The sequence below is a fragment of the Polypterus senegalus genome, chromosome 12 (assembly GCF_016835505.1).
Source record: "Polypterus senegalus isolate Bchr_013 chromosome 12, ASM1683550v1, whole genome shotgun sequence".
Taxonomy (NCBI): Eukaryota; Metazoa; Chordata; class Cladistia; order Polypteriformes; family Polypteridae; genus Polypterus; species Polypterus senegalus.
The window spans coordinates 9,638,888-9,664,115 of record NC_053165.1 but is presented as its reverse complement, the minus strand read 5'-3'; the positions used below and the strand labels follow the sequence as shown (position 1 = coordinate 9,664,115).

The 25,228-nt window shown below is 41.4% G+C and overlaps 1 protein-coding gene across 3 annotated transcripts in view; it reads right to left on the bottom strand.

Moving 5' to 3' along the window:
* Positions 1-25,228, bottom strand: part of LOC120540236 (filamin-B) — a 194,040-nt gene that overhangs the window by 136,130 nt on the left and 32,682 nt on the right. For all 3 annotated transcript variants that reach the window (XM_039770802.1, XM_039770799.1, XM_039770801.1), the window contains exon 2: positions 3,018-3,266. In XM_039770802.1, coding sequence (XP_039626736.1) covers positions 3,018-3,266 — 249 coding nt within the window. The remainder of the gene's footprint in view (positions 1-3,017; positions 3,267-25,228) is intronic.

The window sequence follows — 25,228 nt, the reverse complement described above, 5'->3', positions numbered from 1 at the left end:
CATTTAATGAGAATACATTTTATTTAATCATAGGCGCCTTTCTAAACACGCAAGGACACTGAACAATAGATGAAACAACAGTAAAAAACAAAAATTAAAATCAGACAGAACAGTTGTTTTCAAAGAGAGAAAGCCGTCTTAAACAAATTAATTTAGATTTGATTCAATATTTCTAAGCTCAGGTGGTAGTGAGTTCCAGAGCTGCTGGTGGTGGTAAGATGGTGGTAAGATGGGCGAGGGGGGCAGTCAAGTGGATGGAGGAAGAGGATCTAAGGCATTGTCGGGCAACCGGTGCGCCGTGGAATTTTCTAGTGGCGGCGCGAAAACTTTTGTAAAATATTTAAAATTGCTAGTGTTTTTGAACTTTTGGTTGATTAAAGAAGGGCGGCACGGTGGCGTGGTGGGTAGCGCTGCTGCCTCGCAGTTAGGAGACCTAGGTTCGCTTCCCGGGTCCTCCCTGCGTGGAGTTTGCATGTTCTCCCCGTGTCTGCGTGGGATTCCTCCCAAAGACATGCAGGTTAGTGGATTGGCGATTCTAAATTGGCCCTAGTGTGTGTGTGTGTGTGTGTGTGTCCCCTGTGGTGGGTTGGCACCCTGCCCAGGATTGGTTCCTGCCTTGTGCCCTGTGTTGGCTGGGATTGGCTCCAGCAGACCCCCATGACCCTGTGTTCAGATTCAGCGGGTTGGAAAATGGATGGATAGATGGGTTGATTAAAAAGATAATGTTTAAAAAAAAAAATTTATGTTGGAAAAACAGATTATGGAGCACTTAATTACGGAAATGAAGTCTAAGAAATGCGAGAGACTTCAAATGATCGACAAGGAAATGCGCGTCTGTCTTTCGAAAATTGATCCTCGCATCAGTCTCATATGTGCTGAAAAACAATCTCAACGTTCGCATTAATTAAATTTAAGATTTATCCTTTGATTCCTTTGTTAATAAAATGCCTTTCAAACTTGTAAAATGAACTGTTTTTATTGACGACTGTCCATAGATTGTGTCGTCACGACTTTATTTTATGGGCAGTCCCTCAGTTGCGCTGCGAAAGAAAATTTTTGGACTTAGTGCACCGCAACTCGAAAAAGGTTGCCTTTCACTGATCAAAGGGTACGGGAAGGAATGGCAACATGGAGGAGGTCAGACAGATATGGAGGGGCGAGGTTGTGGAGAGCCTTAAAAGTTAGTAGGAGAATTGTGAATTGAAATCGGAACTGAACTGGAAGCCAATGAAGCTGCTGCAGGATGGGAGTGAACCGGAAGGAGCCTAATGTTCTGCACTGATCAGTACTGCTTGATGTGAGAGTCTTTAATATTTTGAAGCAGACGCCCCACTCCAGCATGTCTAATTGGGACAAACGTCTTCAGAATCCAAACCAGTCCATCAATTCACAAACCTCAAAATTACGAGTGATCCAAAGTTTCCAATTTAGAATATGAAGATGTCCTTATCAACAACCTCAACCACCAACAACCAATCAACAACCTTATCAATAACAATCAAGAAGCCAGTTTTAGAAAACTGAACTAGTTAGCTAGTTTCACCACTTTTATGTCTAGAATGCCACTCTCAGGAGTCTTCAACAGCCTTCTCTTGGGAAATCAAAGCAGCTGACTGATTTCATAACTTCTATTGAGGGCACAAGTGTGCAAAATGAAAAGAAACTTGCTAAATCCTCATGATCAGGAGATTACTTTCAGGATTTCTAAGATACGGAACTAACATTTCCATTCCAATTCTAATCTTTCTATTATATTAAAAAATCCTTCGACGAGACAAGACATTTTGGAAGAGAGATTTTTTCACGTCCTTCGAGATGAGACTTTTGCCTTCACACCCTCCTCTCAAACATTTTCAAACAAGACCACGGGACTCTCATTCGTGTGAATGCTTTTGTCAGACACACTTCCTGCGCTCTTATACATTTTAACGTTTTCCTCACTTTAAGTACCCAATTAAAGAAGACATATTGTGTCCAAATCTTACTGAAGAATTTCATCACGAAGGGTTATCAACATAATAAATGAGCTAACGTGCAATCCTAGCACCGAGAAGTTAGGACGTCAAACGAATTAACGCCAAAAATGTCGATCGGTTACACGTCAAATTGGTTAAATACGTCCAAAAATGTCAAACAGTTACATGGCAAATTGGTTAAATGTGTGTCAATAGACTCCGTTGAAACAGTTGGTGGTTATCGTGCAGAAGATGAAAACATCAACTTACAATATCCCGAAGAATATCTACAACCGTTAACACCGTCCGGTCTTACAACGCACAAATTACTGTAGAAAGAAGGATGTAACCAAGAAAGGTTATGTAGTACATCTTCAGGGGACAACATTAGACAACAAAGGAGACCTTGATATGCCATTCATATTAAAACGTTAACAGTTTCCGGTTAGAATAGCTTTTGCAAAGACAATTAACAAATCTCAGAGCCAAACATTCGAAAAAGTTGTTTTAGTTAATAGAGAGAAAGAAATGAAATTCAATAACGGGCAGTTATATGTTGCGTTGATGCATACTGTATATAACAATTCCCATGAAAATAAAAACCTGTTTAAATTGTACCTCCGCATCCCCATACGCGTGCGGCAGAACCGCAAAGAGGCTAGCACGTAGCGCAGGCCAGGAGGTTGGCGAGCGAAGCCCCCTAGTTTCTTATATAATCAGAAGCAGTCGGTCAACTGTGCCAAAATCAGTAAATCAAAGCAGCTAACAAACTCCATCATTTCTGATCAGAATGCCACTCTCAGGAATCTGATATAGGCTACCCACTCTTCAGATAATGATTAAAACAACTTTTCCCATTGGGGAAGACTTTCTTTTAAAGCTGTGCCAAATATTGTACTCCACAACACAAAATATCCTGGGGAAGCAATTTAACTTACCGCCGACGCACTGTCCAAAGACACACGGGACGCATTGCAGGAAAAATGTTGACTAATCACACTGGCATTAGCCTACCGAGTAGTCAAGCTTGGCCTGTTTGGGATAGACAGGAGTGCCACTTACCTGGAGCACAGCTGTCAACTAGTGCCCCCAGTGCCCGGCCATCCTGCCAGTCATTGCTGAAGTTAGTGATTGGTAGGTAAGGGATCTTGTTCTGAATCCAGCCCAGCAGTCTCTGTTTTGGTGTCTGCTTCTTGGCTTCATTATCATCCTCATCCTCCCAGACTGGCATTGATATTGAGTAATGTAAAATCAAGGTCCATACGAGCCCCAGGATGAGCTTCAGATTACCGTCCACAATTGCCTTGCTATCTGTAATTGAAGAAAATGAGCAACCATCAGTAACATAAAAGGAAAAAATATGTTAGGGGCAGTTGTGGATTAATTGTTAGTAAATGCACAGTCTAATAAGAGAGTATGCCATTCTATAGGACCAGCATGTGCCAATTATACCACCAAGGGCTAGAACAGCAGTCTTAGGAAATGCTATCTAAGAGAATGCTATAATGTTAGTACTCTTTAACAGTTAACACGAGTTGGTCTGAAGAGTCGGTTGTTTTTTTTTTAACACTTTGGAGAAATGGCTGGATATACAGTACCACCGCAGCTTAGACCAAGTTTAACACATTAACACTGATACTGGATCCCTCACCATGGGGGGTGATTCCTGGGCAGAAATTCAAACAGGTCTTCACATGAGAAACTTGGAGGCAGCACGGTATAGTGACTCTTTAATATGGCACGATGGATGTACATTATTCCCCTCTATGGGTTGGGAGCATCTGAAGAATGCAAGGATGAAGGTTTCGGACCAAAAAGGTGACCTAACTTCGCAGCACATCTTTTTTTCCCCTGACCACAAATCTAAGGCAGACACGGCACTGGCATAAAGCTTCGGCTGACTCCGCTACAAAGGACCGCTGTGTTATGAATGCCACACACATACTGGCCATGACCGGCCCTGAGTGGTTTCCCAGCAGCCACCGTTCTTCTCCATTGCTCTCCTCTGTGCTTCACCCTCCCCGAGCCCCAGAGGTGTAGCAGCTCCTGGCTACTGGAATACCTTTCATACAGAACACTTACACAATTGTAAGGTCCTAATTCCTGTAATCCTATTCTCTGTGGCAACAGACAAAAGGAAACATAATTAGCGCACACATTTCCATCGTGCTGTTTTATATGATCCGCAGGAGAAAAAGACAAGTCTTTCCCGGCATTGGTAAACAATTTTCTTCGTTTGTATCACGTCAATGGAGTAAAATTTAAAAATCTAACTTGACACAGCAAGAGGAACAATTTCACCTAACATCAAAGACTAAAAACAACTCAACTGAGTTTGATCAACTCAATGTGTTAAGTTCACAGAATTGTTTTTATTTTCTTTATATAGCATTTTCTCATTTTGGCAAATACAGTAACACACAAGTTCCCTTTTATTGTATTGCTTACTTTATAAACCTGTTCACCTTAAAAAATGCCCAACAGACAATGCAGTGCAGCCTAGGGGCTATGGTGTGAACCTGTAAGGTGCAAGGTTAATGATTCACCTCCCAACATTGCAAGGGTGGTTAATATACCGGTGCTCACGTTGCACAAACTCAAGCACCCCAAGCGGAGTCTACTTAACAAGGCTTTGCAGGGAAGCATAATGAAATCGAAATTCACCACTTAGGATTTGAAAAACTCAAAAGTGGTGGGACGCAGATGGTTTTGACAGATGGGCTCGGGTTAAGTTCAGAAATTGTAAATGACTCATAAGTGACTTGTGGTTTTCACGTGCTGAGTTTTTCTGCTGCTTATGGCCAGTGTAGGTACCCATTTATTTTTATAAGAATATTTTTCTTTGTCGCTGTGGGTTTCACAGAGTACATCTAGTTCAGAAAAATAAACAAATCTAAACCACCTTCAAGAAAGTGCCAACGGAATACCCTACCCCAAAAATGATATTTTTTTACTATGTTATTTCATATAGCTTGTAGTGGTGGCTAAGGAAAAAAAACAATTCTCATCTTTTCATGCAGAAAATCTTCTGAGAGAATGGGTCTCGATAGATACCAATGCGGGCAGCACAGTGGCATAGTGGGTAGCGCTGCTGCCTCGCAGTAAGGAGACCTGTGGGTTCGCTTCCCGGGTCCACCCTGCGTGGAGTTTAGTTTGCATGTTCTCCCCGTGTCTGCGTGGGTTTGCTCCCACAGTCCAAAGACATGCAGGTTAGGTGCACTGGCGATCGTAAATTGTTCCTGGTGTTTGCTTGGTGTGTGTGCCCTGTGGTGGGCTGGCGCCCTGCCCAGGGGTTTGTTTCCTGCAGTATGCCCTGTGTTGGCTGGGATTCGCTCCAGCAGACCCCCGTGACCCTGTAATTAGGATATAGTGGGTTGGATAATGGATGGTTGGATAGATACCAATGCTGGACAACAGCAAACAATATACAGTAAAGTATACAAGTTTGTGCAGCGTGAGCACCGGTATATGAACTAATCTTGCACTGCGATGTACAGAGAAGCAGTGATGGGAGCTGAATCATTAAATTTGTACCTCACAAAATCAATTTACTCATTTCGTAAAATACACACAATCAGATTATCTCGTCATATGCTCAAAAAGTGCAACACACAAGTATTTTTTGTTAAAACTGCTGGGCTTTGCCCCCTGCTGGCTTCACTTGCCAACCCCCGGGCCTGTGCTACGTGCCAGCCTCTTTGTTCTTCTGCCGCTCGCATATGGGGATGCAGATGTACAATTTAGACAGATTTGTCATTTTCATGTGAATTGTTACATATGCATAATAGAACTAATTATTTTACATTGCAGTGAGTAATTAACCGTATTTAAAAAAACAGTAAAATGTAATAATTTGAAAGTAAATTAATTAACCGTATTTAAAAAACAGTAAAATGTAATAATTTGAAAGTAAATTAATTAACCGTATTTAAAAAAACAGTAAAACGTAATAATTTGAAAGTAATTTATGTTTCATGTTGCGTTAAAGTTATTTGTTGCGTAATACGATTTTGTTCTTTTTGGCTTTGAAATTAACACGCAAAAACTTTACAAACGTACACTTTCACTGTAAAACTTCAGTAAAAAAACAAAAAACAATTTTTTGGATAAAATTTTTGTCAATTTCGCATTTAATTTTGAGTCAGTGTTTGGACTTTCATCATGACAACACAACATATAACTGCCTGTCATTGAATTTCATTTCATTCTCTCTATTAAATAAAACGACTTTTTCGAATGTTTGGCTCTGAGATTTGTTAATTGTCTTTGCAAAAGCTATTCTAACCGGAAACTGTTAACATTTTAATATGAATGGCATATCAAGATCTCCTTTGTTGTGTAATGTTGTCCCCTGAAGATGTACTACATTACCTTTCTTGGATACATCCATCTGTCTACAGTAATCTGGGCAGTGGAAGACCAGACGGTGTTAACGGTTGTAGATATTCTTTGTGATATTTTCATCTTCCGCGCGATCACCACAAACTGTTTCAGTACAGTCTATCTTTGCGCATTTAACCAATTTGCCGTGTAACCGATCGACATTTTTGGTGTTAATTCGTTTGACTTCATTGTTTCTCTGTGCTAAGATTGCCTGTGTACGCACTTCTTCGGTTGATAACTCTTCGTGATGAAATTCTTCAATAAGATTTGCACATAATACGTCTTCTAATTGGGAACTTAAAAGTGAGGAAAATGTTCAAATTTTAAGAGCTGAGAGAGCAAGAACGGTGTCTGTCAAAAGCATTTACACGAATGAGAGATGAGAGGACCGTGTGAGTGGTTGAATGTGGCCGAGAGGAGTGCGTGACTTTAAACAATCTCATGGCCAAAGTCTCGACTCGCGGGACTTGAAAAACTCTCTTGGGAATAGTCTCGTCTCATCTCGCGATTTTCTTTTTATAATAGAGAGACTTAATGCTAGAGTGCCAAAACAGCATGTGCTACAATATTCATAATAGTGGAGAGTAAAATGGAAGACTGTGTTTTATAATCCAATGCCATAGCTACTAAGAGGAGTGCGTGACTTTAAAAAAATCTCATGGCCAAAGTTTCGACTCGCGGGACTTGAAAAAATCTCTTCTGAAAAAAGTCTTGTCTTCGTCGCAGGGTTTTTTTTAATATAACAGAGAGATAAATACCTCTGGAAATTCAAAGCTCCTTCACACAGGGCATCGTTAACCTTAGTCGGTAAACTATTTTGAAATCAACGTCATTCTTTTAGTTTGCTTTGTACACAATCGCCTTTCTCTTTGCTTTGTAAAGTGCCTTGGGACAATGTGAAAGGTAATATACTGTACATTACACAGAGATTGAAGAAGGTCGTAGCAGCACCCACCTCACTGAAGTCATCACTAGGTGAAAAACCATTGAGGGTACATTAGATTATCGTGGATCACGATCACGATAAAGTGATAGGGCAGTGTTCACACTAATTAGCACCTTGGCTTGGTTTATCCTTCAGACTTAACAGTGAAAAAGTGGATTTCAACTGGAACCCACAAAGGCATTCAAGCGTGAGCGGTTTATCCATTTAATTTTCATGTGAAACAACTATACTTCAGGGTTGGATCAACTTTCATTATTCATTTCCTCCGCTAAGAGCCTTTTAAAATAAGCTTTACAAGCCGGCAGGAATACTCAGCAACAAGACAAAAGGAGAACGGATTACTAGATTAACAAGATTAAAATCTGAAGTAGTTGCAAAAATGTAATGCTTGAGAGTTTTCAATTTTTTCAGGTAAATTAGCTTATTCCAATGGGCCTGTAAGAGTTTCTTCTCTGACAGCAAGGCTGCGCCCTCACATCACAGGCCACCAACACTTTATGGTGCCCTTTCCTTAGCTGTCATTAGCTCTAACCCAAGTCACAGAAGAGGTTTTTTTGTTGGGTTTGTCTGGTTTTGTCCTTAGAGACGCTTCCCACCAGTCTAAACACACATGTTGTTTTCTCAATAGGAGCTCACAGTTCTGTGTGGTTAATGATGTAAGACCCAATTGTGGCTTTAAGAAACCACAAATCGTGCTTAAAAAAAGGATGAAGGGACTTCTCTGCCTGCCCTCCTCTTCTGGAGACAATCAAAATCTTGCATTGAAGTGAGACCTTAAAGCCCAAAGCATGCGCAAATATGTCAGTATGGTGGGACCCAAGTACTTCACAGCCTATGTATGCAAGTATTTGCCCCCTGGGAAACTGTTACCTCGATACAAGAACATGTTACACTCTAATGGACTTGTGGCGAGCCTGTGCTGAGAGACCATGTAAAAGTGCATTGTTAGAAATTTTTATTTTGGGTATTTTTTTAGGTTTGTGAAATGTATATACTTTAGAGCTTCATTTTCAAGCTTTGGTTTTATATACTGTACAATGTACTCACCAGACCTTAATGCCCTCAGTCTCCTGTATGTGTTTCAGCCGCTACATAGGTTGCAGAATCTCAGTTGACCAGGATTGATTCTAATGAGATTGGACACGTCTTGCTGGGCCAGTCCCAAACGTACAGATGCAGTGCACTTGTATTTGCCTCTGATGGACCCGTTATTATATACTGGTAAGACCTTGTTAACTTGAGTCTGTGCACATGATGTGAGCCTGTGCCAAGTCCACTGCCTCTTGGTGAGTTTAACGACATAGCTGGGTCCTGATTACTAGACATTCTACGCAAATGCTGACCTCATGGAACCCTGGTGACTAAATGTTACACATCTGCTGCTAAATTTAGATCTCAATACCTTAACTTGTGGAAAATAAACTCTTGAAGTGAGACCTGAAGATTTTAACTTGAACTGTAATGGTTTTCTCAACGCTGACCTGTATGTTTATGGTCTGTTATTGCTCTACATGGCTGCATCAGGAGTAGGCAGGAGGAGGAGGAGTATAGGAACCTAATCAAGGACTTTGTTAAATGGTGCGACTCAAACCACCTACACCTGAACACCAGCAAAACCAAGGAGCTGGTGGTGGAGTTTAGGAGGCCCAGGGCCATCATGGACCCCGTGATCATCAGAGGTGACTGTGCAGAGGGTGCAGACCTATAAATACCTGGGAGTGCAGTTGGATGATAAACTGGACTGGACTACCAATACTGATGACCTGTGTAAGAGAGGACAGAGCCGACTAGACTTTATTAGAAGGCTGGCGTCCTTCAACATCTGTAATAAGATGCTGCAGATGTTCTATCAGACGGTTGTGGCGAGCGCCCTCTTCTACGCGGTGGTGTGCTGGGGAGGCAGCATAAAAAGAGGGACAAACTGGTGAGGAAGGCAGGCTCTATTGTAGGAGTAAAGTTGGACAGTTTGACATCCGTGGCAGAGCGACGGGCGCTGAGCAGACTCCAGTCAATCATGAAGAATCCACTGAACAGGATCATCTCCAGACAGAGGAGCAGCTTCAGCGACAGACTGCTGTCACCATCCTGCTCCACTGACAGACTGAGGAGACCCCCCACTATGCGACTCTTCAATTCCACCCACGGGGGGTAAACGTTAACATTATACAAAGTTATTGTCTGTTATACCTGCATTGTTATCACTCTTTAATTTAATATTGTTCTTTATCAGTATGCTGCTGCTGGAGTATGGGAATTTCCCCTTTAGGATTAATAAAGTATCTATCTATCTATCTACTTATTTTAATTTTGTAAGTACCAGTCCAGGACCCAGACAGACATAAAGCCAAATGACTCTAGTGGTACTACAATGGAGACTGGCTGCTGCACGTACATATTAACCTCCTTATACCCTAAAGCTCTCTGCCAGTGTCTGCCCATGTATCATCCTACTGGGACCCTAGTGGCGCTGGCAGGTACACAAGTGGTGATTTCATTAGACTCCAACAAATCTGGAAACATTTTGATTAAGATGGTCTCCGACAAGCCTGTTGATGTTTTATTTAAGAGGGACCTCGATGCCTAGAAGTTAAAACAGACAAACTGGCTTCTGCAAGACCTCCTGTGTGTGATTTAGCTTTATAGCTCCAGCGTTGATGTATTACAGTAATGTGCGCGGGGAAGCCCTTGGCTCTGTGGTTCCACACCAGTCAGATTTTCCACAGAGAGTGACAAAGAATGTTGTTCTGTGATTTCAGCTTTGGCAGAAAGAGGTTTCCTTTCTAATCAGGCTTGCTCTTGAGAAGGAGCTGCAGAGCGGCTCATCTTAACAGTCAAGTCCTCAAATACTCAATGCCAAAAATTTCTCCACTGCCCTCAGGTGATAGACACAGAAAAGACTTGATGCTTTTATAATTCTTAGACAAAATGATTCTAAGAGAACACTGAACCTCTCATTACCTAACAAGAGCCTCACATTCTGTACTTGCTGCGACTTCCTGCCCTGAACCAGATTGGCAATTGCCAGAGATTTCAAATAAAATAAAAACGACATTTATGTTTTTAGAAGGAGAAGAACATAAGAACACAAAGTCCACATTGCCCTCTGGCCACAGGCTGCCTCAAAGGTACACATTGTAATAATTATACCACTTCCACTGCCAGACACCAAAACTACTGAAAATGAACTCACTCTGTGCTGAACGAATTCCTCCGCTGGCTGGTTGACGGCTTTTCATTCGACATTCGGATTAATGTTACACATTTCAAAAACTCAACTAGATCACTTTTCACTGTTTGCTTGTTTTCTCTCCTCAGGCATTTATGGAGAAAAGCATTACAGTGCTGATATTTAAACTGCACGATTGTTTTTTAAATTGCTACTCTTAGCGGGTAGGAAACCCGAAAACAGTTCCATGCAAAGCCAATTGTACAAAAGGTCACACAATTGATGGGAAGTTAATCAAACCAGCTACACAAACAAACAAATCGGAAGTGTCCAGTACATTACTTAGCATATACAAAAATGCAATTTTCAACAAAAACACCTAATGTTTAATCATGCTAAAACAAATAAAAGAGAACTGTCTTTTTGAAAAACTAGGGCGCTTCGCCCCCTGCTCGCTTTGCGCGCCAACCCCTGGTTTTGTTTTTCCGGATACCCACTTTTTCTTTGAATTGTTGCTTTTTCATTAGTTTCACTTTTATTTCAGAACTTCTGTAAAATCAACATTTGGAATCTTTCAAGTCCCAACGTGCTGAATAGTAAACATAGTAAATTCGTCATTAGATACGGGGGTCTTCCCAGACTGTCTTAAAACTGCTGTAGTTAAACCCCTACTTAAGAAACATAATCTCGACCCCTCGGCTCTTGAAAATTTTAGACCCATCTCTAACCTGCCTTTCTTAAGTAAAGTTCTGGAGAAGGCAGCCATTATGCAGTTAAATGACCACCTCAATAAACCTGCTATTCTTGATAAATTTCAGTCGGGTTTTAGAACAAATCACAGCACAGAAACTGCACTCGTTAAAGTAGTAAATGACTTGCGGGTAAATGCAGACAGAGGCCATTTATCTGTTCTCATCCTCTTAGATCTGAGTGCTGCATTTGACACCATTGATCACAACATTCTTAGAAATCGCCTTAGTCAATGGGTGGGCCTCTCTGGCAGGGTCTTAAATTGGTTTGAATCCTACCTGACAGGGAGAAAATTCTTTGTTAGTTGTGGGAATTACAACTCAAAGACACATGATATCCAATATGGTGTTCCACAAGGCTCTATCCTGGGTCCGCTGCTCTTTTCAATCTACATGCTTCCGTTAGGTCAGATTATCTCAGGGCACAACGTGAGCTACCACAGCTATGCTGATGACACACAGCTGTACTTATCAATAGCACCTGATGACCCTGATTCTCTTGATTCACTAACACAATGTCTGACTTGTATCTCAGAATGGATGAATAGTAACTTTCTCAAGTTAAATAAAGAGAAAACTGAAATCTTAGTGATTGGCAATAATGGATACAATGAGGCTATTAGAAATAAACTGGATACATTAGGATTAAAAGTCAAGACGGAGGTAAAAAGCTTAGGGGTGATTGTTGACTGTAATCTGAATTTTAAATCGCATATTAATCAGATCACTAGGACAGCATTTTTTCACCTAAGAAACATAAGTAAAGTTAGACCTCTTATATCACTGAAAGATGCTGAGAAATTAGTTCACGCGTTTGTTTTCAGCCGACTAGATTACTGTAATGCACTCCTCTCAGGACTACCCAAGAAAGACAAGCAGAGTGCAGCTGCTAGAATCCTAACTAGGAAAAGAAAATCCGAACACATCTCTCCAGTTTTGATGTCACTACACTGGTTACCTGTGTCATTCAGGATTGACTTTAAAATTCTGCTTATGGTTTATAAAGCCTTAAATAATCTCGCCCCATCTTATATATCGGAATGTCTGACACCTTATATTCCAAATCGTAACCTCAGATCCTCAAATGAGTGTCTCCTTAGAATTCCAAGAACAAAACTTAAAAGAAGTGGTGAGGCGGCCTTCTGCTGTTATGCACCTCAAATCTGGAATAGCCTGCCAATAGGAATTCACCAGGCTGATACAGTAGAGCACTTTAAAACACTGCTGAAAACACATTACTTTAACATGGCCTTTTTATAACTTCAATTTAACTTAATCCTAGTACTCTGTATGTTCAATTCATCATAATAACTATTCATGGTGGCTCTTAAAACTGTACTAACCTCTACTCTCTCTTCGGTTTCCTTTTCCGGTGTCTTTTTGGTCATCTACTCAAAGCACCGTGATGTTCCAACAATGATGGATGGATTAAAAGCCAGAAGTCTGTATGACCATCAACATCAAGTGACTCCATGAGAACCCTAACTACAAAGAGGACTTTTTCATTTATGTTAGGTAGAATGCCCAGAGGGGACTGGGTGGTCCGTGGTCTGGAATCCCTGCAGATTTTATTTTTTCTCCAGCCGTCTGGAGTTTTTTTTTCAGTTTTTCTGTCCACCCTGGCCATCGGACCTTACTCCTTTTCTATGTTAACTAATGTTGTCTTATTTTGTTTTCTTATTGTGTCTTTTATTTTTCTATTCTTTATTATGTAAAGCACTTTGAGCTACTTTTTGTATGAAAATGTGCTACAGAAATAAATGTTGCTGTTGAATCTTTTAAATGAGGTCAGTGAGATGTGTGTTTAATGACTTTGTACCATAATTCAGGTTAGGTTTCTCTGTTAGGAATTGCAGCACAGACAAAACGATCTTCATCATCAGCAGTTAATCTTTTTTTTTTTTTTGCAAAGTAACCAATAAATGCATGTGAGGTAAACTCCGTTTTTGAAATTCTCTTGACTTAAACTTCACAGCCTTACAATATTTCCATACTTCTGACATATCACCTCTGTCCATATATTCGATCTCTATTCGCCTTTTTGTTATTTCTCTGAGTAATAATTTCTCTTTTTTTGCGCTAATGCGACATTTACTTTCTTTGTTTTTTTGACCCTGTCGTCTTTTTCTGCTTTCATATTCTGTCTCTTGCTCTGCGTGTGTTTCTACGAGTCTTTTGAATTCCACTTTTCATTTTCTCTAACCTGCTCTGCATGTGTTTGTGTCTCCCTTGTTTTATTACCTCTTTATGATGGTTTACTTTGTTTTCTACTCTTTGTCTTTTATTTCTGACCTTGCTTTGTCCTGCTTTTGTTTCAATGACACCTGGTCCGTGGTGATTACTTTCCCTTTTTCGAGTAATAATTTCCGTTTGTTTGCGCTCCTGCGATCTTTACTTTCTTTTTTTTTTATACTTTCATATTATTTAACTTTCCCCACATGTGTATCACGCCAAAGTTTTTTTTTTTTTTGAGCCTTTCGAATTCCACTGCTTTCATAATCTCTAACCTGCTCTGCATGTGTATAGCGCCAACGTCTGGATTGGACCTGCTTTCTGTTCAATTCCACTTGTTCCGGCTGATAATTACTTTCCTTATTTTCTGAATTTGCACCTCGATTATTCTTTTGCGTCTCTTTTCTCCGCGCTGCTTTCTTCTTCGCTTTGTCGTCTACGTTTCATTTATAACGTACTGTCCTTATACACTTTATATGCGCCGAGAGCCCTGGATCTGTGTGTGCTCAAAGCCAAAACACGACCGAGTGTGTTGCTGCCTGTGCTCTTATTTGGTTGTAAAGTAGGGCATGTCTTGCAAGAATCTCATGTTCTACGTCATCGTGAGACGGTCCTGGGTCAATCTCTTGGCACAAAGTCTCATGTTTAAAGACTAAAGAGACTGGCCACGGAGCGTCTCGCAGGTCTTTTAAGTGTCTTCCGTGATCTTATAAGATCACGTCTCGTCGCCCCTACTGTTTTCTCTTTTTTATAATAGAGAGATATGTTTATTCTCCTTCTCCTTGTGACAGACGGATATCAGCAAGAGGGGAAGGGAAGGTCTCCAGGATGGTAGTGAGACCAGCTGTGTTATATGGGCTGGAGACAGTGGCACAGGAGATAGAGCTGGAGGTGGCAGAGTTAAAGATGCTAAGATTTGCATTGGGTGTGACGAGGATGGACAGGATTAGAAATGAGGACATTAGAGGGTCAGCTCAGGTGGGACAGGTGAGAGACAAAGTCAGAGAGGCGAGATTGTGTTGGTTTGGACATCTGCAGAGGAGAGATGCTGGGTATATTGGGAGAAGGATACTAAGGATTGTTCCTCTTCCCTGGCAGCTCTGAGGAAGGCCTAAGAGAAGGTTTACAGATGTGGTGAGAGAGGACATGACGGTGATGGGTGTAACAGGACAGCAAGATACGGAAGAAGATGATCCACTGTGGCGACCCCTAACGGGAGCAGGCGAAAGAAGAAGAAGATGTTTATTCTCCTTCCCAATATTTAAGCCAACCCAACTGAATTATCCACAGAAAATCTTCCAGTAAGAGTGGGACACAATCACTCCCGAGCAGTGTCCTTATGCAAAGCTAGTTCAGAAATATCCCAAAAGACTTAAGGCAGTTATTGCACTTACGAAATATTGATGTGCGGGCTTTGAATGTTTGCATTAAGTAAACAATATTCTTTAACTTGACTCCTCTGTCTATTGTTTGTCTCGGTCAAATCTTGCAACTGATTTTAAACCTACTTTTGCCGAAGAGAATTTCCTTCAAATTTTGCAAATGTGTTCAGTATCGATGACAATACAATAATCTGTCAAAACCGATGCAATTACGTAAACAATTTTGCCGTAATCAATGGTTCTGCAATTCCAATTAACATACACACAACAATGGCGGAGAGAGAATAAGAGTGCGATATCGGAGCAAACAAGTGAGAGACGCATTGGATTGCCCCCCATTTGCCTCTTCCAGTGAGTGGAGTCGGTAAATATGCCTGCCGAATTTACTTGTTTACTCATGCAAAGGAGCAGCCTTGATGATCACGCTGAGGAAATACTGGCCGCTCTGTTGTTGACAATTTTTTCCCACAGCAACCAAGCGCTAATCCCGTAAGAGCCTCAACAGAAAAATAGAGACCAAAAAAAAGAATTTGAAGTAAAACTATTTTATTTACTTTACTTAGAAATGCACTAGAAAGGACAAATATTTATTATTTTTTCACGAACCACAATTTTCGTGGTTATGTGTGACTAAATAAAATCGTGGGCCGCACATAAAGTAATTCATTCAATTAATAGAGTAACTGTTTTCATCATAAAATATAAAAAAAACAACAGCTTGATAAACAAGTTTCAAAAATCATTTGAATCAATTCATTTATGTGCGGCCCACGATTTTATTTAGTCACAAATAACCATGAAAATTGTGGTCAAAGAAAATTTGATTTTTTCCTTAATTGTGGTCAAAGAAAATTAGATTTTTTCCTTTCTAGTGCATTTATAAGTAAATAAAATCATTTTACTTACATTTTTTTTTTTTACATATTTCATACATTTATTTTATATATTAGATATGTATATATGGGTGGCACGGCGGCACAGTGGGTAGCGCTGGTGTCTCACAGTTAGGAGACCTGGGTTCGCTTCCCGGGTTCTCCCCGTGTCGGCGTGGGTTTCCTCCCACAGTCCAAAGACAAGCAGGTTAGGTGCGTTGGCGATCCTAACTTGTCCCTAATGTGTGCTTGGTGTGTGTGCCCTGCGGTGGGCTGGCACCCTGCCCGGGGTTTGTGTCCTGCCTTGTGCCCTGTGTTGGCTGGGATTGGCTCCAGCAGACCCCCGTGACCCTGTAGTTAGGATATAGCAGGTTGGATAATGGATGGATGGATATTTATATATTTCATTTTTTATTTTTATAGATGTGTATATCTTTCACAAATTATTTGCTTTGATTTTAAAATTAACGTGTTAGAACTTACTTGAGGAACATGTTTCTGTATCTTAATATTCAGAGAATGAGGATGATGACCTTCAAGGGGGCACTGCATATCTCTAAAAAGCAGCATGTGGTTTCTTGCAATTAATAAATTCATTATATAGTAAAAACGACACTTTATAGATGGTCAGTTTTTATTGCATGTGTTTCCTACACATCAAGCAGCGATTCAAAGCATTGATCCATCCGGTCACCGAACCCCCTTAATTCATTCAAATAGTGGCATGATGGAAGCTGTAACCACTCCCGTGAAGCCAGGAACCATCACTGGACGGACACATCACTGTCCACTCACCTCAGGAAAAATTTATAGAGTTGCTGGTCAACCTAACCTGCACATCTCTGGGATGTGGGAGGAAATCAGAGTCCCCCTCAGTTGGGGGAAACTTGGGCAGGAATAGGATGTGCAAACTCTGCACACATAGCGTCCAGATTGGGATTTTACCATGATTATTGGGAAATGACCACTGTGCCACCGTTATAAGTTAGAACTTTATGTTGTGCTTTCATTTTTAAGATGTTTAATAACCAATAACATGTTTTATATTGCGACATTCACTGACAGAATGATTAAGGTGCATTTTTGAATTCAATACTTTAGCATATTTCACTGCAAATAAGCACTACATTGACACACATATTAGATTGTGATCCTTGATGCTTGACAACAGGTCAGCTCCTATCTACATGTATATCATGAGGTCCCCTGTTCCTTCTTGACCACTCAAGTCCTCTTATGAGCAGCGTCAGCTGACGCCACCATCAAATTTCAATTCAGGCACCTAGGTGGTGGAACGAGCTGCCCACCTCCACCCGAAAACATTCAGACTCCCTCAATGTGTTTCATGTGTAGCATTCGAAGACTCTCTTCTTTGGTGAATATCTAGCTCATTGATAATGGCTTTAAATAGTTTATTGCAAGCGTAGTAGCGCTGCTGCCTCACAGTTAGGAGACCCAAGTTCGCTTCCCGGGTCCTCCCTGCGTGGAGTCTGCATGTTCTCCCCGTGTCTTGCGTGGGTTTCCTCCCACAGTCCAAAGACATGCAGGTTAGGTGCGTTGGCGATCCTAAATTGTCCCTAGTGTGTGCCCTGCGGTGGGCTGGCACCCTGCCCGAGGTTTCAAGATCACCGGATTTGTCCGGTGGGACTACTTTAAGAGTCAGGTCTACACGACTCGGCCAAGGGCACTGAATAAATTGAAACAAAGAATTCAAGACGAAATTCGCGGTATCCCAGCTGAGATGTTGCAGCGATCAATGAGGAACCTCAACAGCAGATTGGAAGAATGCATACGTACAGGAGGACGCCATCTACAGGACGTCATTTTCAGACATTGATAATTTGGATTACTGTCTCTTAAAAGGCAAGTTGTAGTGGTTCAATTGCTGTCAATAACATTTTTTTTTTTGTTGGATTTCTTCTATTTTTATTGTTTTTTTCAAAAGTGCCCGTTTTTCTGTGTCACCCTGTATATTAGAAAAATAATGAATACAGAGGCTGCGGTGGGCTGGCGCCCTGCCCTGGGTTTGTTTCCTGCCTTGGGCCCTGTGTTGGCTGGGATTGGCTCCAGCAAAACCCCTTTGACCCTGTAAGTTAGGATATAGCGGGTTGGATGGATGGATGGATACAAATGAAAAAAGCAACATAAAAACAATCAAAAACTTTAAAAGATTACAAAAAAAATTCTATACAAATATTAACAACCCGAAGAATTGGTGCACAAATGTTATCAAAACAGAGCATTTGTGAAAGTGATATGAAGTTGCACAAAACCCATTATTAACGCACAGAACTTCTGAGAAAGTGAAATAAAGTTTTACAGAACCTCACTAATTTAACTCTTCGCCATATGATGCACAATAAACGCAGAGGCTGAAGCCGAAAGCTGCGCTGAAGGAACCTTCGTTCCCCTTGTCGCGGGGGCGTGCGCGCGTGTCCGCGGGGGCGGGTGAAATCACGCGCGTCATAGACAAAAGTGCGGGAAACTGCAGTGCGAAGCGGAGAAGGCCGGCGCGCTTCACTTGTGAACGCGGAAGACGGGCTGCAGGCCATTTTTGACCAAGCACGTCTAAACACACTGGACGGTTTTAAAAAGCCTGCCTTTCCGCTTCTCCCCAAGTCGAGAAGCGAAGTGAGCTGAATAACAACAATTTCGTTTGGTCACGTGAACGTGCGGGTTTGCAGTCATTCCCGAAGCCGGTGCCAAGCACACAGTGGCGACCATTCATCACCGGTACTGACACGGCCGCAGTACGCTCATTAGGAGGAAATAACCTGGCAAGAGGCCACGGTGAAACAATTCCGATTGTATTTACTCCGGTTGCCTTGGCGACGGAGAATAAATTTCCTGCATCTGCGTGCTGACCGTGAAACGTACTTTCAACATGTATTGGATATTATAATTTTTAATCTCAAAAGCCTTCAGAAGTGTGCGGTGAGCTGCAAGCGCCAAGCGGAGTAAATCGCTGCAAGTTCTCTGGCCTGTGCAGTTGTAACAGGGCATCTTCTCTTGACTCTACACTCTTCAAACACGTGAGACACATGGTAATTTATGATATAATGTGCCGTGATATGATGTTAACAATGCAAATGTCTATTCCATCATACGGAATGAAATGCCGAAAGTTTTCAGCCTACCAGTTTGGGTTTAAATTGCCTGACAGGCCATAGCATAGCCCTTGGCTTCTCAGTTTCTAATAAGTAATGTTCAGCTTTTAGAGCAAGTGAAAATACGGGTGCATTGGCGATCCTAAATTGTCCCTAGTGTGTGGGTGAGTGTGTGCCCTGTGGTGAGCTGGCGCCCTGCCCGGGGTTCGTTTCCTGCCTTTCGCCTTGTGCTGGCTGGGATTGCCTCCAGCAGACCCCCTGCAGTTAGGATATAGCAGGTTGGACAATAACTGACTAAAAATACAGGCACATGACTATTTACCGTTGTTAGTTGTGCCAACACGATAAATTTTGGCATCAAACCTTGTTAAAAGTGAATGTGACAGTAGCACAGCAGTAAATTAGAGCACTAAATCATGCAGGCCGTCTGACCATCCATTTTCTTAACCCACTTATTCATTTAATGAGCCATAAAGTGTAAAGTATCACTGCCTTGAACTGTTAAATAAGGGCAACCGTGTTAATGTCTGCCGCTAACTCTATGACTTTGAGCGAGTCACTCTACCTGCCTGAACGTCAGTGACAGAAATTTGGAAATAAGGGTACAATAAAAATATGCTCAAAATGTAATCAGCACTTCATTTCTTCTCTGTATACTCAAAAGACTATTTAAAGTGGACAAGGACCTCATGTTGTCATTTTATCATCACTTTCACCTTCATTACCTGGTTTAGTTGTCTGACAACCAAAAATTTTAAAAAGCTCCAGCAGATTACCAAACATGAAGTTATTGGGGCTGACGTAAATGAGTGTTTGTTTCAGAGTCAGAGGGCAGGTAGTGCTGCAAAAACTGGATATCATCTCAACACTTGACAGACGCCCATTACCCTCAGAACGTCACTAAATCAGGGAGGACAGTCACTTTAAAAACCCACACAAAATTGCTCCGGAAATTCCTTTGTTCCCAGTGCCACAAAATCTTTTTAATAAGGAATATCAGGAATAATAATAAAAAAAAAATCCAGAAATGTAGAGTTTTCATAGATATCGTGCAACCACGTTTTTGTAATGCACCATTCAAGAGCGTTCACCATCACAAAGCACCGCAAAAATAATATGCAATCTAATAACTAAATCGAATACTGGGTAAATAAGAAACTATTAAGACCCAGTCCTAACTGGATTGCAGGCACAGTGGCTTGGGGCCTCTTTAGGGACATAATGTGACAGTTCAAGCGTGACAAGCTTCCCTGAGCACCACAAACGCCAGACAGCCCAACCTTTTACCACGTTGTTTTATAATCAGTGTGCCCGATGCCATTTTTATCATTTAGAATTGTTTGGGAATGGAGGCTGCAAAAGTTCACCGGAAGTTAAAAATAAATGCGTACAGATCTAACAGGTCAGACCTTGTGTCCCAAAGTTTCCTATTGTTTTTTCCGGCCATTCCGTAAAGTATCAAAATTATGTCTCTGGCAAGTTTAACCTTGAAAGGTGGCAATTAAATAAAATCCATGAAGAGAAATGCTACCATCTCCTGTTTTTCAATTTGTCACTTTTTTTGGAACCTTTGCCAAGACCTTCATCCATCCTGGCAATAGTATTGCTGTGGGTGCGGCACCCTCCTCCTACCACAAGCAGACAAAGCCACAGAACTGTGAGGGAGTTCACCCTGCAGGCTCAGCAGGGGCAGCTGGCTGTCCCACTCGTGCTATTTTGGGTAATCTTAATAAATGCAGGGCCTTGACTTTCTCTTCCTTGCTGACTATCGGCAGCGACCAGAAGCTCCTGTTTTACAAGCTGCTACATTATGAGACCAAGAGCTATCCATCAAAATGTCCCGAGCAGAGCCGAGGTGAAACTTTAAATACGAAGCTTACCGAAGTTGGGGGCTTAAAAGGACACAATAAAGTGAGTCAAACTGTGAATAAGGTGGGTAACTGCTGCTGATTAAAAAAAAATACAAAAAACTGGTGCAGTATGTAGTCATGTTATCCTAGGAAATACAGCTTTTATTTGAAAATATCCACCCTAGGACTTTTCATGGTTATATCAATATGGCTGCATTTTAAAACGTTTGCTGGGCTAATCATTACACTTTCAGATAGATTTGTGTGTTAACTAAACACATTTCTGGGCAAATGGTGATAAATACAAAATGTATATATACACACACACATATATATGTATAGATATATATATAATATATATATATATACACACACACACACACAGTCATATATATACACATATATATATACACATATCTATATATATATATATATACACATCAATCCATCCATTATCCATCCCGCTATATCCTAACTACAGGGTCACGGGAGTCTGCTTGAGCCAATCCCAGCCAACACAGGGCGCAAGGCAGGAAACAAACCCCAGGCAGGGCGCCAGCCCATCGCAGCACATATATATATATATATATACATACATACATACACACATACATACATACACACATACATATACACATGTGTACAAAATTTATATACAGTATATATACACACATACATACGTATAAAATAAAAGACAGACTGTTAGTCCTCTAAGGTATTACTGCAGGTTCGTAGTTCCTTCCCCGACTACACTCTTATTTTATGAATACAATTAAAAAAAAAAAAAAAGAAAAATCACTAATTCTGGAAATGTATGGGGACTGGGCCAGATGTTCCCTATGCAAAGGTGCTAGATAAAATTGCATCCTTGGAGGCCCATTTCCTACCATTGACTCCACTATATGACCCTCAGGAAAAGGTTCCTTGCATCATGAGGTCGCTGGAAAGGGGCGTGTGGCACTCCTGATATCTTTGCAAAAGGACGAAGGTCCAAGTCTTTAGAGTCCTGGTGCTTCCTGTTTTGCTATATGGACGCTGTCCAGTGACCTTACATGAAGACTGGAGTCCTTCGGTGCCGGGTCTCTTCGGGGAATCCTTGGGTACAGCTAGTTTGACTTTGTCTCAAATGAGCGGTTGCTCATGGAGTCCTGAATGAGGCACATACCTGCATTGTGATGGAGTGTCAGTTACGGCACTACGGCCACGTGGCACAATTCCCTGCTTGCAGGATCTTCATTGCTGAGGACCCGAGCAGCTGGACCAGGTCAAGGGGACACCCACATAATGCCTGGCTGTGGCACATAGATCATTAACGGAGGGTGGAACTGGACCACATATCTGCCTGGAGGGTTTTCAACCAGGATCCCGAGCTGTTTCATCGTGTGGTAGGTGCAGCAACATGCTGTACCAGTGCATGCTCCCCAACCTGACATTGTACCCTTTAACCATTATAGGAGGTGTTCAGAAAAAATTGTGATTACGTATCAAATATTAAATTTGCAGCCTCACTAATAAGTCATTGTATGGCTGTAAGGAAGCATTTCAGAAGGAATCATACAGTACATGCTATGCTGAAGTGCCCAGACCATGAAATGGATTAAGCAGTTTTAAGAATGTTATGATAAAGTAACATATAGTTAGGCCCTTCTTGATCAATAAACAAGGCGTGTGGCGAGAGTTCAGTTAGGTCTTATTTATGCTGTCTTGAATTTTGTGCACAAGAGGATTTTCAGGAAATTGTTTACTTAAACATCCATTCTCCAACCCGCTATATCCTAACTACTGGGTAACGGGGGTCTGCTGGGGCCAATCCCAGCCAACACAGGGCGCAAGGCAGGAAACAAACCCCGGGCAGGTTGCCAGACCACCGCACACTAGGGACAATTTAGGATTGCCAATGCACCTAACCTGCATGTCTTTGGACTGTGGGAGGAAACACACGCAGACACGGGGAGAACATGCAAACCTCCACGCAGGGAGGACCCGGGAAGGGAACCCAGACGGGTCTCCTAACTGCGAGGCAGCAGCGCTACCCACTGCGCCACTGTGCCGCCCTACTTAAACATATTTTGTAAAAATACACATTTTGGATGTTGTGAATGTATGACTGAATACCTGACATCGAGGTGATGGAGTTGTTCAAGCTAGGTCCCCAGTGAAGCCCAATATATTAGGAATTTTGTTACAGTATCTCCATTCTCAATGAGAGAAGGAGATTGAAGCTCTCTTAGTCCTAACTACAAACATTGGTGAGTGAGTAACAGATACAAAAATTACATTCTTGGGTGGAGTTATTCCATTAACAAATGAAAGGTTTTGCTTCATTCATGAAGCCCCTCTACAAGAATTACCCCAGGCCCTCGAATCCAGCTGCACACCCAGTGCATAAAGACACTTTACACTCCTGTTGTGAAGTGATTCCATAAAAGACACTTCTTGTTATTTAGGAAGTTTACCCTTATACAGTAGCAATAAACATCCCCTGGTTAAGCAGTTGTTTAAAAAGAACATTAAAATGTCAAAATAGAAATGAGACCTTTCATTTAAAAGTTCATTAATGTTATTCAAGCGCCTCATTGGGGAACCACATGCTACCAACCTACTCGCAGGTTCATGTCAGAGCACTTAAAAACATTCTGCCTGAGCTCAACAGCACACATCCTACCTTTAGCTCAGTTACTTTCTTGTATTCTTGCCTAGTGCCCCTCATGTCTGGACTTATGACCAAGTATTCGATCATTTTTAAACCTCCTTATTCCATGTTTCCGCTAAGGCATTTGTTCAGGGTGTTGCTGCCCCTTGTAGCTGCTGTATTGTCCGAGTTGGCACTGCCAGAACACAAACTCAGGACGTGAGGATTGCAAGCAGCATATTCTACTGCTGTGCTTAACCGATATCTCGGTTCAATCAGTGGCCCATCTAGCTACTAGTTATGGAGGGGCTTCATTTGTCACAGTGGTGCACAGCCCTTCAGGTCCACTCACCCCTACCCCGCAGTGAATCCAGACCACGACTCCCATTTGTTTCTACTGAAGAATTTGCTAAGGGCTGAAGAAAGATCTCCTTTCCAGTTGCCATCCACCCTAAGCCAACACTGCTAGGTTGCAAACTCAGGACCTTCCTTGGAATTATAATCAGGAAGTTCTGCTACTGGCTCAATGGAGATCTCCTTTTAGCTTGACAGTAATGAACTCACTGCTTGTAATTCCAGTGACCTGAGTTTATGCCGCAGTAGTGCTCTCTCGGGGAGGGAGAGCAGAACCCATGATGAATTTCTAAACAGAGACATGTCAGCCTAGGTTCATGGATATCTAGAGACTATTATGGCAGCATTGGGCAGGAACAGACTTGGGACAGGATGGAAGTCCGATAAAGGATCCATTCAAACACACCCAAAACCAGTTTAGAATTGCCAGTGAAACTAACCCGCACACGTTCAGGAGGTGGGGTTCATAGAAGAAAATCCACAGCAACCACCTGGGATTTGAATCCAAGATGCTGGATCTGAGAGGCAGCAATGCTAACCAACTATGAGTTACGTTCATGAGAAAGCCGTACAGGGCCAACTAGGACTAAATCGGATACAAAGAAATTAGTGCTAAGAAAGATTAACAGTTAATAGCTGTATTGACATGTACCTAATTGCTAAAGTAATTATTTGATAATTAATAATCATTCTTTACATTTATATAGCGCCTTTCTCACTCCTCAAAGCTCTCAGCAATTGCAGGTTAAGGGCCGTGCTCAAGGGCCCAACAGAGCAGAATCCCTTTTGGCGTTTATGGGATTCGAACCAGCAACCTTCCGATTGCCAGTGCAGAGCCGCCACCACTCCGCCTATTTAGCAGCTTACCTATTCATTTCTTTGTGTATGTGATTATTTTAGGTATGTTGACAACTATAAATGTAGTTTTTAATTCATATATTACAATTTATTTATTTTTTATACTGACTCCTGTATAATGAATGTACATTTTCATTCATTATTTTTGGCTTAATTATTTATTATATCATATATTTAGTTTTTATTTATATGATTGTCTTTTATCAATGTATTATTTATTACTTTATTTTATATAGATTTATTTTTTGTGGAGTTACCTGTGTAAAGCACCAATCAAATGTTTGGACACACCTACTCATAACAAGGGTTTTCTTTTTCACTGTTCTCTGTATTTCAGAATACTAGTGAAGACATAAAAACTATGAAATAACACATACAGAATCACGCGTTGACCAAAAAAGTGTTAAAAAGTAAAATTCTTATAATTTTACAGTCTTCAAAGTAGAAATCCTTTGCCTCGATGACAGCTTTCTTTGCACTCTCTTGGAATTCTCTGAACCATCTCCATGAGGTGGCCACCTGGAATGCTTTTTAACAGTCTCCAAGGAGTTTTCACATATGCGGACCACTTGTTGCCTGCTTTTCATTCGTTCTCCGATTCCAGCTCATCCCAATCCATCTCTACTAAGTTTAGATCAGGTGATTATGGGGCCAGGTGATCTGCTGTAGCACTCCATCATTCCCCTTCTTTGCAAAATACAGTGGTGTGAAAAACTATTTGCCCCCTTCCTGATTTCTTATT